Source organism: Canis lupus, chromosome 20 (assembly GCF_003254725.2).
Source record: "Canis lupus dingo isolate Sandy chromosome 20, ASM325472v2, whole genome shotgun sequence".
Lineage (NCBI taxonomy): Eukaryota > Metazoa > Chordata > Mammalia > Carnivora > Canidae > Canis > Canis lupus.
In genome coordinates this window covers 20,467,898-20,481,839 of record NC_064262.1, presented here as the reverse complement: position 1 = coordinate 20,481,839, position 13,942 = coordinate 20,467,898, and the positions used below count along the sequence as shown (strand labels likewise).

Genomic DNA, 13,942 nt, shown 5'->3' with positions numbered 1-13,942 from the left:
GAGCGGGAGCGCGGCGGCGGCTCGGGGAGCCCGGGAGGGGCCAGCGGGGCGCGGGCTGAGCCCCGCCGGCCGGGAGCTCGGCCGCAGGCCCCTCGCGGCGGTGGAGGCGGCGGAGGAGGCGGCGGCGGAGGAGGAGGAGGAGGCGGCGGCGGCGGCGGAGGAGCCCGGCCGCGCGGCCCCGGGGAGCGGCGAGGCCCGGAGCGACCCCGCGGCGGAGCGCACGGCCTGCGGAGGCCGCGATGGCGAACGCTAGCGAGCCGGGCGGCGGCGGCGGCGGCGGCGGCGGCGGCGGCGGCGGGGGCGAGGCGGCGGCGCTGGGCCTGAAGCTGGCCACGCTCAGCCTGCTGCTGTGCGTGAGCCTGGCGGGCAACGTGCTGTTCGCGCTGCTGATCGTGCGGGAGCGCAGCCTGCACCGCGCGCCGTACTACCTGCTGCTCGACCTGTGCCTGGCCGACGGGCTGCGCGCGCTCGCCTGCCTCCCGGCCGTCATGCTGGCGGCGAGGCGCGCGGCGGCCGCGGCGGGGGCGCCGCCGGGCGCGCTGGGCTGCAAGCTGCTGGCCTTCCTGGCCGCGCTCTTCTGCTTCCACGCCGCCTTCCTGCTGCTGGGCGTGGGCGTCACCCGCTACCTGGCCATCGCGCACCACCGCTTCTACGCCGAGCGCCTGGCCGGCTGGCCGTGCGCCGCGATGCTGGTGTGCGCCGCCTGGGCGCTGGCGCTGGCCGCGGCCTTCCCGCCCGTGCTGGACGGCGGCGGCGGCGGCGGCGGCGACGACGAGGACGCGCCCTGCGCCCTGGAGCAGCGGCCCGACGGCGCCCCGGGCGCGCTCGGCTTCCTGCTGCTGCTGGCCGTGGTGGTGGGCGCCACGCACCTGGTCTACCTCCGCCTGCTCTTCTTCATCCACGACCGCCGCAAGATGCGGCCCGCGCGCCTCGTGCCCGCCGTCAGCCACGACTGGACCTTCCACGGCCCCGGCGCCACCGGCCAGGCGGCCGCCAACTGGACGGCGGGCTTCGGCCGCGGCCCCACGCCGCCCGCGCTCGTGGGCATCCGCCCCGCGGGGCCCGGCCGCGGCGCGCGCCGCCTCCTCGTGCTGGAGGAGTTCAAGACCGAGAAGAGGCTGTGCAAGATGTTCTACGCCGTCACCCTGCTCTTCCTGCTGCTCTGGGGGCCCTACGTCGTGGCCAGCTACCTGCGGGTCTTGGTGCGGCCCGGCGCCGTCCCCCAGGCCTACCTGACGGCCTCCGTGTGGCTCACCTTCGCCCAGGCCGGCATCAACCCTGTCGTGTGCTTCCTCTTCAACAGGGAGCTGCGGGACTGCTTCAGGGCCCAGTTCCCCTGCTGCCAGAGCCCGCAGACCACCCAGGCCACCCTCCCCTGCGATTTGAAAGGCATCGGCTTATGAAAGGGGGTGTCCCCCCCTCCCTCCCTCCACCCGCCCACCCCGCCTTTCCCTTTTGGCTCGGACCGTGGTGTCGTTGCTCCCTCTCCTAGCCCCCTTAATTAATTTTCTAAGCTGCCTTCAAAATGACTCTCCAAAGTGCATAAGCACTTGGACTGTACAGACTACTTTTTTTTCGGGGGGGGGGGTGGACTGGGGGGAGGGATGGGTTTCAATGTTCCAGCCCCACCCCAGCTCCGTGCATTTGTCCTACTAAGTATATTTTCATCCTGACAATAGGCCTTGGAGTCTTTGTACTGGTACTGACATCCTTTATTCCATGTGTTCCCCCCTCCTTTTTTTCCTTTTCCTTTCTCTTTTTTTTCTTTTCTTTTTCTTTCTTTCTTTCTTTCTTTCTTTCTTTCTTTCTTTCTTTCTTTCTTCTTTTTCTTTCTTTCTTTCTTTCTTTTTCTTTCTTTCTTTCTTTCTTTCTTTTTCTTTCTCTTTCTTTCTTTCTTTCATTCTTTTCTTTCTTTCCTTTTTTTTTTTTTTTTAAATAAAGGCTAAACTAATTTTCTTCATGCAACGTTTCCTAAAGACCATGGCCAGTTTTCTACAGAAGCTATTTTTGACAACCTCAAGTGGCATTACATTTTGCAGTGAAGTAGAGGAACCTAGGGGGGACTTCACGAGTTTGATTTCTTGAGGGTCTTCTGTTGGAAAGCAGGAGGAAGGGGGGAGATTGTCTTGAGTTCCCTCTGAGTTGCCAGCGGCCGTGGAGTCAGGTCTGGTACTTTGAAAGTGTTGAAAACTTTGTTCGGTAATTGATGATGAATTTAAAGAGCAGAAATGGGAGTGTAAAGTAGCAAGGCAGTGTTTTTTAAGCGGTAACAGGATTTGTTTCCTACCTTACTTTCTACTACTATAAAATACACATCAACAACTGCTCTCTGTATTATACCAATCTTGAGTGGAAACATTTCTGTAAAATTGTAACTTTTAAAAGAGTAAAAGTGTTTTGGTTAGTGATGGTGTGGAGAAAATACAGTATTGCATGTTTTTGTACTGATTGTGGTTCACGGAATGGGAAGGCTCTGAGAAGCAGAGTACTAAATCAGAATTGCTTAGGTATTTTTTGCCAATAAAACTTAAAATACATGTATGGAAACAGCTTGTGCTTTGAGAAGCCCAGTTTTGTTGTCTTAAGAAACTAATTTCCACTTTGAAAAGTGTTCTTTTGTTCATGGTATAAATGAATGGAATATAATGATACTCTACTTCTACAAGACAAAGCATTTCCTTAAAATGTTTGCTAGGTTAAGCTGTGCTGTTCATCTGATGGATATTTTAAATTAATAATGACAACCATAATTTTAAATATTTGTTAGACACATTGCAATCTTAAATGGAAAGACTAAATTCTGCAAGTACTGTATAATATTTTTTGCTTATGATGCTACATTTTTATTAATGTACCTTCCGTTTTGAGGATTTATATCTGTATTTCTCTTTGCATTATACAAATATACCAGTATTTTCATTCTGGAGTGGTTTTTTGTTGCTGTTGTTTGAGGCTGTGACTGGTACTAAGACACTTGTAAATGTGGTATTCATGTTCCATTATCCTTTTAGTGCATGTCTGTTTAGTTTAGTTGACCACCAGCATATTTAAGACATTTGGAGTCTTAAAATGCAGGGTAAGAATCTGCAAATGTTCTCTTTAAAGGAAAGAAGCAGTAGATGTATATACTGTTCTTACGACTTTTTTAAAACGAACATACAAAAACATGGTTTGAGCATTTTAATCAAAATAGCTAAGGGTACAGTAAATATGTTGAAATTTACTGTAGTTGAGCATAATATCAACTAATACGTGTTCAGTCCTAGAGAGTTAAGTCATAATAAGAGTGTGTAGCCAATTTCATTTATTTCTGAGAAATGCATTATTTTGTCTATAAAAGACAATCATTCTGTGAAGAGGGTCTCATATTTGGAAAATATGAGTAACTATTACACTATTTCTCCTCAGGTCATGAGACCAGATGTTAATTATCCAAGGGCCACTTGTCAGAAATCTCAGCTAACCTGAACACAGGCCCAGGAAGTAAACTTAATCTAATGCCCCCACCCCCAGGGATCCAAGTTAAAAAAAATAGAAGTCACTAGTCATTCTATGATTTTCAGAATATTTAGCACCTGGCATGGCTCAGGTACCAAGTCACCTGACTCCTGAACACATCCAGCCTTACACACAGTCTGATGGTTGAGACACCCTTTGGCTCTGTGTATATATGGCTTTAAGTTCATGAATATGTTTTTCTTTCTTTTTTTTTTTTTAAGATTTTATTTATTCATGAGAGACACACAGAGAGAAAGAGGCAGAAACACAGGCAGAGGGAGAAGCAGGCTCCATGCAGGGAGCCTGACGTGGGACTCAATTCCAGGTCTCCAGGATCACACCCTGGGCTGAAGGTGGCGCTAAACCTCAGGGCCACCGGGGCTGCCCAGAATCTGTTTTTCATAGGAATAATCTGTAAGCCAATGATTCTCAAATTTTAATATTCATTAGAATTACATGAAGTGCTTGCAGAGTTCAGAGATTCTTATTAGGAAGAGTTGAGGTTGGACCCAAGAAAGAACATATTTAAAAAGGGCACCAGTTGGCTGGAGATATCCCAACAGGCCTTTGTTCAGACAAAGGTTTACTTTATTTTTTATTTTTTTAAAATATCTTCAATATTGATTGATTGATGAGAGACACACAGAGAGGCAGAGACACAGGCAGAGGGAGGAGCAGGCTCCATGCAGGAAGCCCGACGACGTGGGACTCGATCCTGGATCTCCAGGATCACACCCTGGGCCGAAGGCGGGCTAAACTGCTGAGCCACCAGGGCTACCCAAAGGTTTACTTTAGATGCCATGTCTACAAACTTAGTTATCTGGTTTTGGTTTTGTTGTGTTTTATTCTGACTAGATGGATGATTTCTAATAAGTGTTCAGGTGAAGAATAATGAGAAATGACAGCCAACTGTAAAGGGAACAGAAGAACAAAGAGAGGCAGTGAAAGGAGCGGTCTATGGGAATAGCATGTAGAGGCAAAAAGCTCCTCACACCTCAACAGCTTTTTGGATCAATGAATTTATTAACATGTACTTTGATTGCTAATTATATTAATAAGACAGCATCAAGAACAAGTTTAGTTGTGTTTCAGAATACTCTACTCATTGTACCAGGACAGGTACAAGGTCTTTGTATAACCTTCCTTTCTCACCTTTTATGTCTTGGAATTAACCTCTTATATCTGAAGGTTTAGTAGCAATTGAGTTGGGGAACAAGGGAGTGAGGACTTTGGATCCAAGGAACAATACATGTAAAGCCATGTTGGTACGACACAGTACAATCTGTTCAGGGCACTGGCAGTGATGGAGTAGCTGGAGGACAGTACCTGGGAAAGGAATGGGAAGAGATGAGACCCAAGGGAGCTGGAAGTCACCGGCATGCATGAGGATTCATGCAGGTAAACACATTGTGCCAAGAGAGTTCAGAGGAGGGGTCTGAACCTAGCCCACGAATAGAGCTCTCTTGTTTCCCTTCCACCCCCACCACTTCCTTTCATTTGGGATGTTTTTGGTGAGGATTAGATGCTTGGAGCCACAGCAGCCATCTTGCAGCCATGAGAAAAGATACTGTCAAAGGAAGAAAGACTTCCTTTGAAATAGCTCAATTGTTTATTTGGGAAGTTAATTTAGCACCTCTCCCCCACCCCCACCCCACCCCCCCACGAGATAAACACGTTGTCACTGCACTTGAAGCAATAAATTTCTTGTGTATAAATCTTCATCAGCATGTCCTGGCATGGAACTACTGGGTCAAAAATAAGAATTTTTAGGTGTTTTGATATATGTCTAAAAGCTTTGCAGAGAAAGGATTAGGTATTCACATTTCCACCTGTATTCCTTTCTAAAAAAATATCTCAAGTGGGGATGCATATAAGTCAATAAGCATAATGGCAAATAATCTCTGTATCCATTATCCAACCTTAACAAGTCTGTCAGTTTCACCATATTGGTTTCCGCTGCCCTTTTCTTTCCTTCTTTTCTTTGTTCCTCTTTTTTTATTCCCTTTCTCCATTTTTCCCTCCCTCCATTTCCTTTCTTCCTTTCTTTCTCCCTCTTTTAAAGAGAAATAAATTATTTTGCCAAGTCTTTGGTCTCACCCCCACCCCCTACCTTCTCAAAAGCCCTGCCCACTAAGAGATAAAAGGGTCCTGGATCTTAGGGCGGAGTTAGCGGTTTATTTTGCAGGGGATGATTGGATGCGCGGGATTGGGTCTACCCTCTTCAATATTTCTAAAGACGTACATGATAGAGCGCGGACTTCTTTGCCTGCCACTGAAACCCTTTCATTGTCTGGCCCCTCCACGACTTTGGCATCACCGTCTCTGTGCATTTCCAGCTCTTCCTTTTCTGATGACCTTTGTATAAGCTCTCCTTGGAAAGCCCATGTCCTCTTCTCTGTCTGGGAATCCTTCACCAACTCCTCCAGAGTAGAAGCAATATTCACAATATTTAAGACCTGGGATGGCACAGGCATAATTTGCCTGTACATCCATACCCCTGGATCCTGGCTGACCATTGGGTTTGTGCTGAACCCAGATCTAAGACTTGTAGACAAGCCCTTCTTGGCCCAGCCACCCCTCCTCTGAACTCTCTTGGCACAATGTGTTTACCTGCATGAATCCTCATGCATGCCGGTGACTTCCAGCTCCCTTGGGTCTCATCTCTTCCCATTCCTTTCCCAGGTACTGTCCTCCAGCTACTCCATCACTGCCAGTGCCCTGAACAGATTGTACTGTGTCGTACCAACATGGCTTTACATGTATTGTTCCTTGGATCCAAAGTCCTCACTCCCTTGTTCCCCAACTCAATTGCTACTAAACCTTCAGATATAAGAGGTTAATTCCAAGACATAAAAGGTGAACTAGCTTCCATGGAGAGGGAGAGATCATTCTAGGGCAGACCCTGAAAAATTTTCAAATCTCCAAACCCACTCATTAGATCTGAGTGCCACGGTGGGTTGAATAGCAAACTTCCTATCTTACTGGCATTTTGAGTTGTCTGCATGCCAACATGGCTGAGGTTATAAAATGTAGTGGATGAAAAATGCTGTTCTCCAGTCACCTGGCAGATGTGTCATTCTGTGTCACCTACCAAGACTGCTGAGTTTCAGGATCCCCTTTATGAGGGGTAAAGGAGGTAATGGGAAACCTTCTCTACCCACCCACATACTAGACCACTATTGCACTACTTTTTAGCTGCTTCTGGAGTGAATGGAAGTTAAAGCAAACTCAATCTGAGTCCAAGTGGTTCTTTAAGCCTTTTGTCCAACTAAACAAGACATTTGGGGCCAGCCTAGCCCACGAATAGAGCTCTCTTGTTTCCCTTCCACCCCCACCACTTCCTTTCATTTGGGATGTTTTTGGTGAGGATTAGATGCTTGGAGCCACAGCAGCCATCTTGCAGCCATGAGAAAAGATACTGTCAACATAGTCAAGGTAGCAGACCAGAAAGATAAAAAGAGCAGGCAACTATTTTGGCATTGTTGAGCTGCTTAACCAAACAAGCAAGCTCATATCTACAAACTTCTGGTCTTGAAATAAAAATTACTATTGCATCAGGCACTAATATTGTTCCTTTCTGAAGCAACAACTAACTGCAACAATACTTAAAATATTCAATACCCTTCACTCCTTTGACAGATATGCTAGATATCCTGGAACTGTATTTACAAAGTCAAAAAAATTAGACTTTTTAAAAAGAGATTTTATTTATTTATTTGACAGAGAGCACAAGTAGGCAGAGTGGCAGGCAGAAGGAGAGGGAGAAGCAGGCTTCTTGCAGAGCAGGGAGCCTGATGCAGGGCTCAATCCCGGGACCCTGAGATCACGGCGTGAGCTGAAGGCAGACACTTAACCGACTGAGCCACCCAGGTGTGCCCCCAAATAAGTACACCAGGTGTACTTATTTAACTCATTCTTTCCAACCATCAGGTCATTCAGCCTATTTACTGTTAAATTAACTTGCCTCTGGAAAAAGTATACTTGACTTGATTTCTTAGAATGAAATAAATCTAGAAAATTAAAAAAATACCTATCACTAGGCTGGTTTTGGTCAGTGCATGTTTAAGATTTTGATTTCATAAATCTAGTGACAAGAAAATGGAAAACCACTTTAATGACTCCATCTACCATAATCAATAGATATTGTAAGCTAATAGGAAGCCAGTTTCTGTGTTGGGCAGGGCAGGAGGACACAGGAGTGTGGAAGGTCCAGTTCTCATGCTAATGAGTTAGCAAGCCAAGTGGAGGAACGTAGCACACATGCCCCAAACCACAAATCAAGTCAGAACATAATAGATGCCAAAAGGGAGATCTAGATAAAGAGCTTGGGGATAATGAGATCAGACATCATAATCAATTGTCTGTGACAGGCCGTAGTCACTCTATCTCTGGTTACCCAAATGAGGAAAGCAGGAAAAACCAGAAGACTGGAACAAAAATTTTCCAGTTTCCATCTTCCCCCTCCTCCTGGGTTCTCGCATTACCTTCTGACTCCCACATTCTCCCCACTCTGGTGTTCATTTTTTTAAAAGATTTTATTTATTCATTCATGAGAATACACAGATAGAAGAGAGAGGCAGAGACACAGGCAGAGGGAGAAGCAGGCTCCATGAAGGGAGCCCGATGTGGGACTCGATCCCGGGTCTCCAGGATCCCACCCTGGGCTGAGCCACCCGGGTTGCCCTGGTATCCATTTTTAAAGTAAATTCCTCCAAGTGAAATAAAACCACATAATTCTCTGCTCAGCATTTTTTGTTCCACTTGTCTCTGAATATTCAAGTCCAGTAAAGAATGTGGTCATTTTAATGGAGGAAATTACACAAAATCTCACCTCAAGAAGAGCCAGCAAAGACATTATTGATCAGAGGAGTCAGAACATAAGAGAAATCAAACAGGTAGTCCTTAAGAAGACCACTCCACTTCCCTCCCAAAAGAATGATAGAGTACCAGTTGACACTACAGAAAGGGTATTTTTGTGTTTTTGGTCAAGGAAAAGGGAGGAGGGAAAAACTTAGTAGGTTTTTGATTCACCCCGTGTCCTGCTTCCAGTCATGTCAGATAAAGAAACAGCTTGAAATTTTTATCTAAAAGTCCCAAGTCTTGAAGTCACTTCAAATTATGCAGTGAAAACATGTGAAAATATTTTAAGTTGCAATGTCAAGGCATAAATGCAATTCTCCTTCTTGGTAACATTAAAGAGACAGGTACATTAAAGCTATAATTATTTAGCTTCTAGGAGTAGTAATTTGGTCATTTATAAATTAAGATTTAAGTGGCCAGTCTACAGTAGGTGAACACGTAAACTGTTGGTTAAATATGTCTCTTAAAATTTCCCTGATTAGTTTCTATTGCCTGAATTATGCCAGTGTGTGTAGCTTTCTAGGATGGGGAATCTTATTTTCTGCCAGAGTATGCTATCTGAGATGCACAGGCTGTTTTTTGGTTAGGACGTGTGTTGGAACCTAGAGAGTGCAATAAACGGTTTCATTTTCTTGAAATACAGATGTGCTGTAATTTCAAAAGGCTTTGAAAAATTATTAAAGTTTCGATGCTGACTTAATACATGCCTTATTAGAACAGTCTCTAGAGATCATGAAATGGAAAATGCATGAGGCGATGAAAATTTTCCTTGTCTTTTTCACTTTTCTCCTTTTATTCCTCCATGTATTTTCCCCATGTGTTTCCTGAGTGCTGACCAATTTACATGGCAGTGTGCTCAGTAGAAGATGAAGAAGGAGAGAGGGAGGAAGCCCTGTCACAGGTATTCATTTGGCAGAGTGACATAAAGAGTGAAACTGTACAGTGTGTAATTCTTTCAACCCACAGTCACAAGCCGTTTAATTAGCATATCTATCTTGAGGAATTATGGGATACCCAGAGCTATTTCTAGAATTTGATTTGCATAATTGTTCTAATCCTTTATGAATATGGTGACATGTGGTCTGACAAAAGATTTTTTTTAATTTCTAAGTTACCTTATAAGTTTTATAAAGATATTAGAATTAAACACCTTTAGATATATATTTAATAACCTGCCTCTATTGAAAGGAACACAATTATACAAAGGCATAATTAGTTTTCCGCTAATGGCATATTACTTTACTTTTTGCTACTTGGAAAAAAACAATGTTGTTCACTGAAAGTTTGTCATTTAAAGTTTTTATCCAGCACCTCTTGGTGAGATTAAAATTCACTTACATATCCTAAGAAAATTTACAATTGTAATGGACTTCAGTGACATTCCCTGTCTTCAAAATTTCTTAATCCATGGGTAGATGACATATTTGAGTTGAGAATGGTGGCAGCAGGAAATGGATTTACACACATTTTCTTAGGTTTGGAATATTAATATTCTCAAGGCCAAAGTGTGTAAGTAAGTTTGACCATTTCTGATTTGAAGATTATTCCTCCATTTGGCTATCGGGTTTTCATAAAGATAGCACTTCGGGACTGTAATAAAGAGGAAAACCCCAATTTGGATATTTGAACACTGACTGCTCTCAAGCCTCACACTCCCCTTAATTATTCGCCCTACAGCTGGACTAGCCGGCCCCAGCAGGTAGGAATTCTCATGTGGACCCTGCCTCTTGGCCACAGTGAAAGCTAAAACCAAGCAAATGGCCTGCCTACTGCCACCTAGGCTGACTTGCACCTGCTCTACTCTCACCAGAAAAATCCCATGATGTGAGTAATAACTTTTGTCATGTCCTTTGGGGGGTGTGCCATCATCAGTCACAAAATGCAAATCGATTTTGGGTAGGGGGTTGATTCTACTCTCTGCAGAACAGTCACTAAAGGAAAACACAGAAGCATCATTTTTAAGATCACAGAATCAAGTATAAAGTACAACACAATGATGCACTTTTGAAAACAAGGACTCCATCTGTATTGGCTGAGGCAGAGGTAGAAGTGTACAAGACCTGAAATAAGTGTGGCTTGATTATTTCTCTGGGGTTCTGGATGACTGCTTCAGGGCATCATCCAGTGACCTGGCTAGTGGGACGGCTCCACTATCTTCCCCAAGTGCCTTCCAGTCTCTGGGACCAAAGTAGCCAGGTTCATTGTTGCATCTTCCTATTGGGGAGGAAGTGGAGGGTATAACTTTTTTTTGAGTGAGTGAGGCAGAGGACTTCTTCTCACATTCCATTCCTAAGAACTCAGTTATATGGTCAACTTGGCCAAGGGTTCTGGTAAGCGAAGGCTCTAGATGTCTAGATGAGTGGCCATGTGCCTAGCAAAAACATTCGGGAGGGAAGGGGAGGAAGAGGAAGAGGAAAGGGAGATAGAGAGAAATAGAAATAGAGAAAGAGGGAAGAGGGAAGGAAGGAAGGAAAGAAGGAAGGAGAGAGAATGGGAAAATGAAGGAATAAATTATGGAAGACAGAGTCCATCAGCCAGCCATGTCTTCCTTTCAAGGATTTTCCCCCTCCTAACCAAATCCAGGAAAATAGGGAATATTAATATGTGCTGTCCAAAGGATTGCTGGTTGCAGACAACATTCAACTCCCCATATCCCAATCGCAACACCATAGTTAGCGTTACTCTTCTGTGAGTCCCTTACTTTGAGCAGTGAATATTTTCTTTTAAAATTTTATACAGGAGCAAATATTCTTTCATATATTCACATTCTGGGCCTGAAATATTTTGCTCCTCTATTTTGAACTCCAACTCGGGATTTCAAAAATGTAACTCGAGTCAGTATTTTAGGAGCACAGGCTGGTTAGTGAAAAGACTTTAGTAAGATCCAAGCAAAGAGCGGTCATTAAAAGGATTGGTATCATCGGTAATACATAAGACTGTGGCTGTCTTTCCCACAGGGGCCCTAGCTATCCAGAACCAAATTGCTTTGCTTCAAGACAACACAGGATAGTTGGAGGTCTCGGGAGGAGGGGCAATGGAGTAGAGCTGGCATTGAGATGGGAACTGCTGATAAGATACTGGAGATGAGTAGGTGAGGCTGTCTTACACAATTTTGTTTACTTTCATATTTAAAAATTTTCATAGTAAAAAGTCTTTGTCTTGTTTGGATGGGCCACATACGCTCAAGCCAGCCTCAGTTCTGCTGATAGAGAACAGGTCCATGTCCGGTGACACTGAGAAAACTCAATTTGTGAAGCTTCTTCAGTAGCTATTCAAATCTAACATAATAAAAAACACAGTCTTCTCCAACTTTTTCTGGTACAGCTGTAGAGTTTCTATGACAAAAACATTTTTTAAAAAATTGTATATCTTAATTAAGATGGCGAAAATCTAGATTTAAATAAACAATGTGGAAATGTGCTCAGCAATGCACCCCAAAGATGTGAAATCCTTCCTCTACAACCAAGGTTATCTGAGCCCCTTGCCTTAAGCTTTAAAGAGCTTATAAAAAACGGCTTCCTTGTTATAGTAAACAACAGAGCTGATGTACAATGGATATTTCTGTGGTTGGGTATTAAAATGTATCCAATGTTTACCCTTCCATGACTTTGAATACAAATGGTACTTTTTATATTTATCTTATTTTCAGGATAACTGTTTTGTAGAGCCCTATTTGGAGGTTTAACTTTTCTTTAATACTGTCATCTCAAATTCCGTTTGATACCAAAACAAAATTTATATAAACAGATGGAAAGTATCTTCAGACCAACCCAGTGGTTCTCACAGGGGGACAGTTTACCCCTGCTCATTCACTTGGTAATGTCCAGAGATGTTTCTGGGTGTGACAGCTCAGGGGAACCACTGGCATCTAGTGGGTAGGGGACAGAAGGTACTGCTAAACAGCCTATTAAACACAGGACAGACCCTCACAACAAAAAATGGCCTGGCCCGGAAGGTCAGTGTTGAGAAATCCTGAACTAAAGCGAGTGAATGCCTGGAAATATCCCCCACAGCAGCCATTCCAGGGGGCAGGCCATGCTTTTACCTGGCTGGCACAATTAATGAGTGGATGTTCGAGTCTTCCTTCAAAATCATGAAGTCCGCCATGGACACAACCAACGGTAGATATGCTCTATGTACACGGTATAGATTAGACCATGCCTTTTACCATCAGAAATCATGCCCACACCATGATTTTCCACTTTCTGGCTTTTAATATACAGGGTTTATTTAAATGCTTAGTAGTGTGAGTTACTCAGTTACACTTTGCTGCAACATTGGACTTTCTAAAGCATTTTGATAATTTATGGGCCCAGTGAAATAGAATGAAATCTGGAGATATATGGGAAAGTGGGCCTGGGAGAGGGGGCAGTTCAGAAGCTGTCACCTGGGAGGGTTTGCCTGGTGAAAGAGAGCAGTGGCTCCATGCCCTGACTGCTTCAGGGCTAGCATGAGAGCCAAGGGACCAGTGAGGCTGCAACCAGGCCTACTTCCCTAAAATCTAATTCTAAGAAACTTTGAATAGACTTGTCAGATGAGCTATGGAACTGCTGCTAAAATTCTCAAGTGGGACCTTTCTGTGACTGTCCTTTTAGTTAAGCGTTATGGTGAGGGGGAAAAAATCCCCAAACAGATTCACTTATGCTTGAGGCTCATAAGAACTTCTGAGGGTGGCAAGAGCAGACATTTAGCTACTCCACATTTTTTTTTCAAACATTTATTTACTCATGAGAGAGAGGCAGAGACACAGGCAGGGGGAGAAGCAGGCTCCATGCAGGGAGCCTGACATGGGACTCGATCCCAGGTCTCCAGGATCACACCCTGGGCTGAAGGTAGCGCTAAACCACTGAGCCACCCAGGCTGCCCTCCACTTCTAACAAGAAAGAGGTCTCAGAAAGGGGTGTCCCAGGGAAGGAGGAGAGTTCCTATACAAGCGTATTCCTTTATTCTTTCTCCGTGGCTCTCAACCATTGGTGCACCATAGAGTCCAATAAGAGGCTTCAAGAAAAAAAAAAAAAAAAAAAAAAAGCCCAAAACTGAACCAGAATCTCTGAGGGTGATGGATGATGGAAAAAAAAAACCAGTGGTACTTCAAGAACAGCATATTAATGGCACCTCTAATTTTGGGAGACGTGTGTTCTGAAAGTGCCCTGATTTGGGGTGATGGGAGGGGCGCGGTTTGGAGGGGAGAGTATTAAATTCACTAAAGGATTATGCTGTTAAAGATACTAGAAGAAATACAGTCCCCTTTTGTGTCGAAGAGGACACTGACCGTTAACAAACCAGGGGCGAGATGTGGAAGAAACAAAGAAATATCAACGCTGAGGGGATTACCTGAAATATATGGCCACAGGTTCAAGCAGAAAGATCAGAAAAGGGTGTCAGTGAATTTTTAGACAGTGATTCTCACTGAATACCCCAAATGCTCTGTTTTTAAAATTAAAATGGTCCCCAACTTTAATCTTCTAAAAAATTGGAAGTTAGTAAATTCTCAGCTGGATGAGATTTCCGATATTAAAACCAGTGAAGAAGAAAATTGGCTTACGTGTGTCATCTCTCACTGGACTGACTTTGTAGAGCTCCG

The 13,942-nt window shown here is 44.5% G+C and overlaps 1 protein-coding gene across 1 annotated transcript; it reads left to right on the top strand.

Annotated features, from left to right (window-relative positions):
• Window positions 1–239: 239 nt before the first annotated feature.
• On the top strand, window positions 240–2,926 carry GPR27 (G protein-coupled receptor 27). Its single transcript, XM_025456573.3, has one exon. The coding sequence runs from the start codon at window positions 240–242 to the stop codon at window positions 1,401–1,403; it is 1,164 nt and encodes a 387-aa protein (XP_025312358.3). The 3' UTR covers window positions 1,404–2,926.
• The last annotated feature ends 11,016 nt before the right edge of the window (window positions 2,927–13,942 follow it).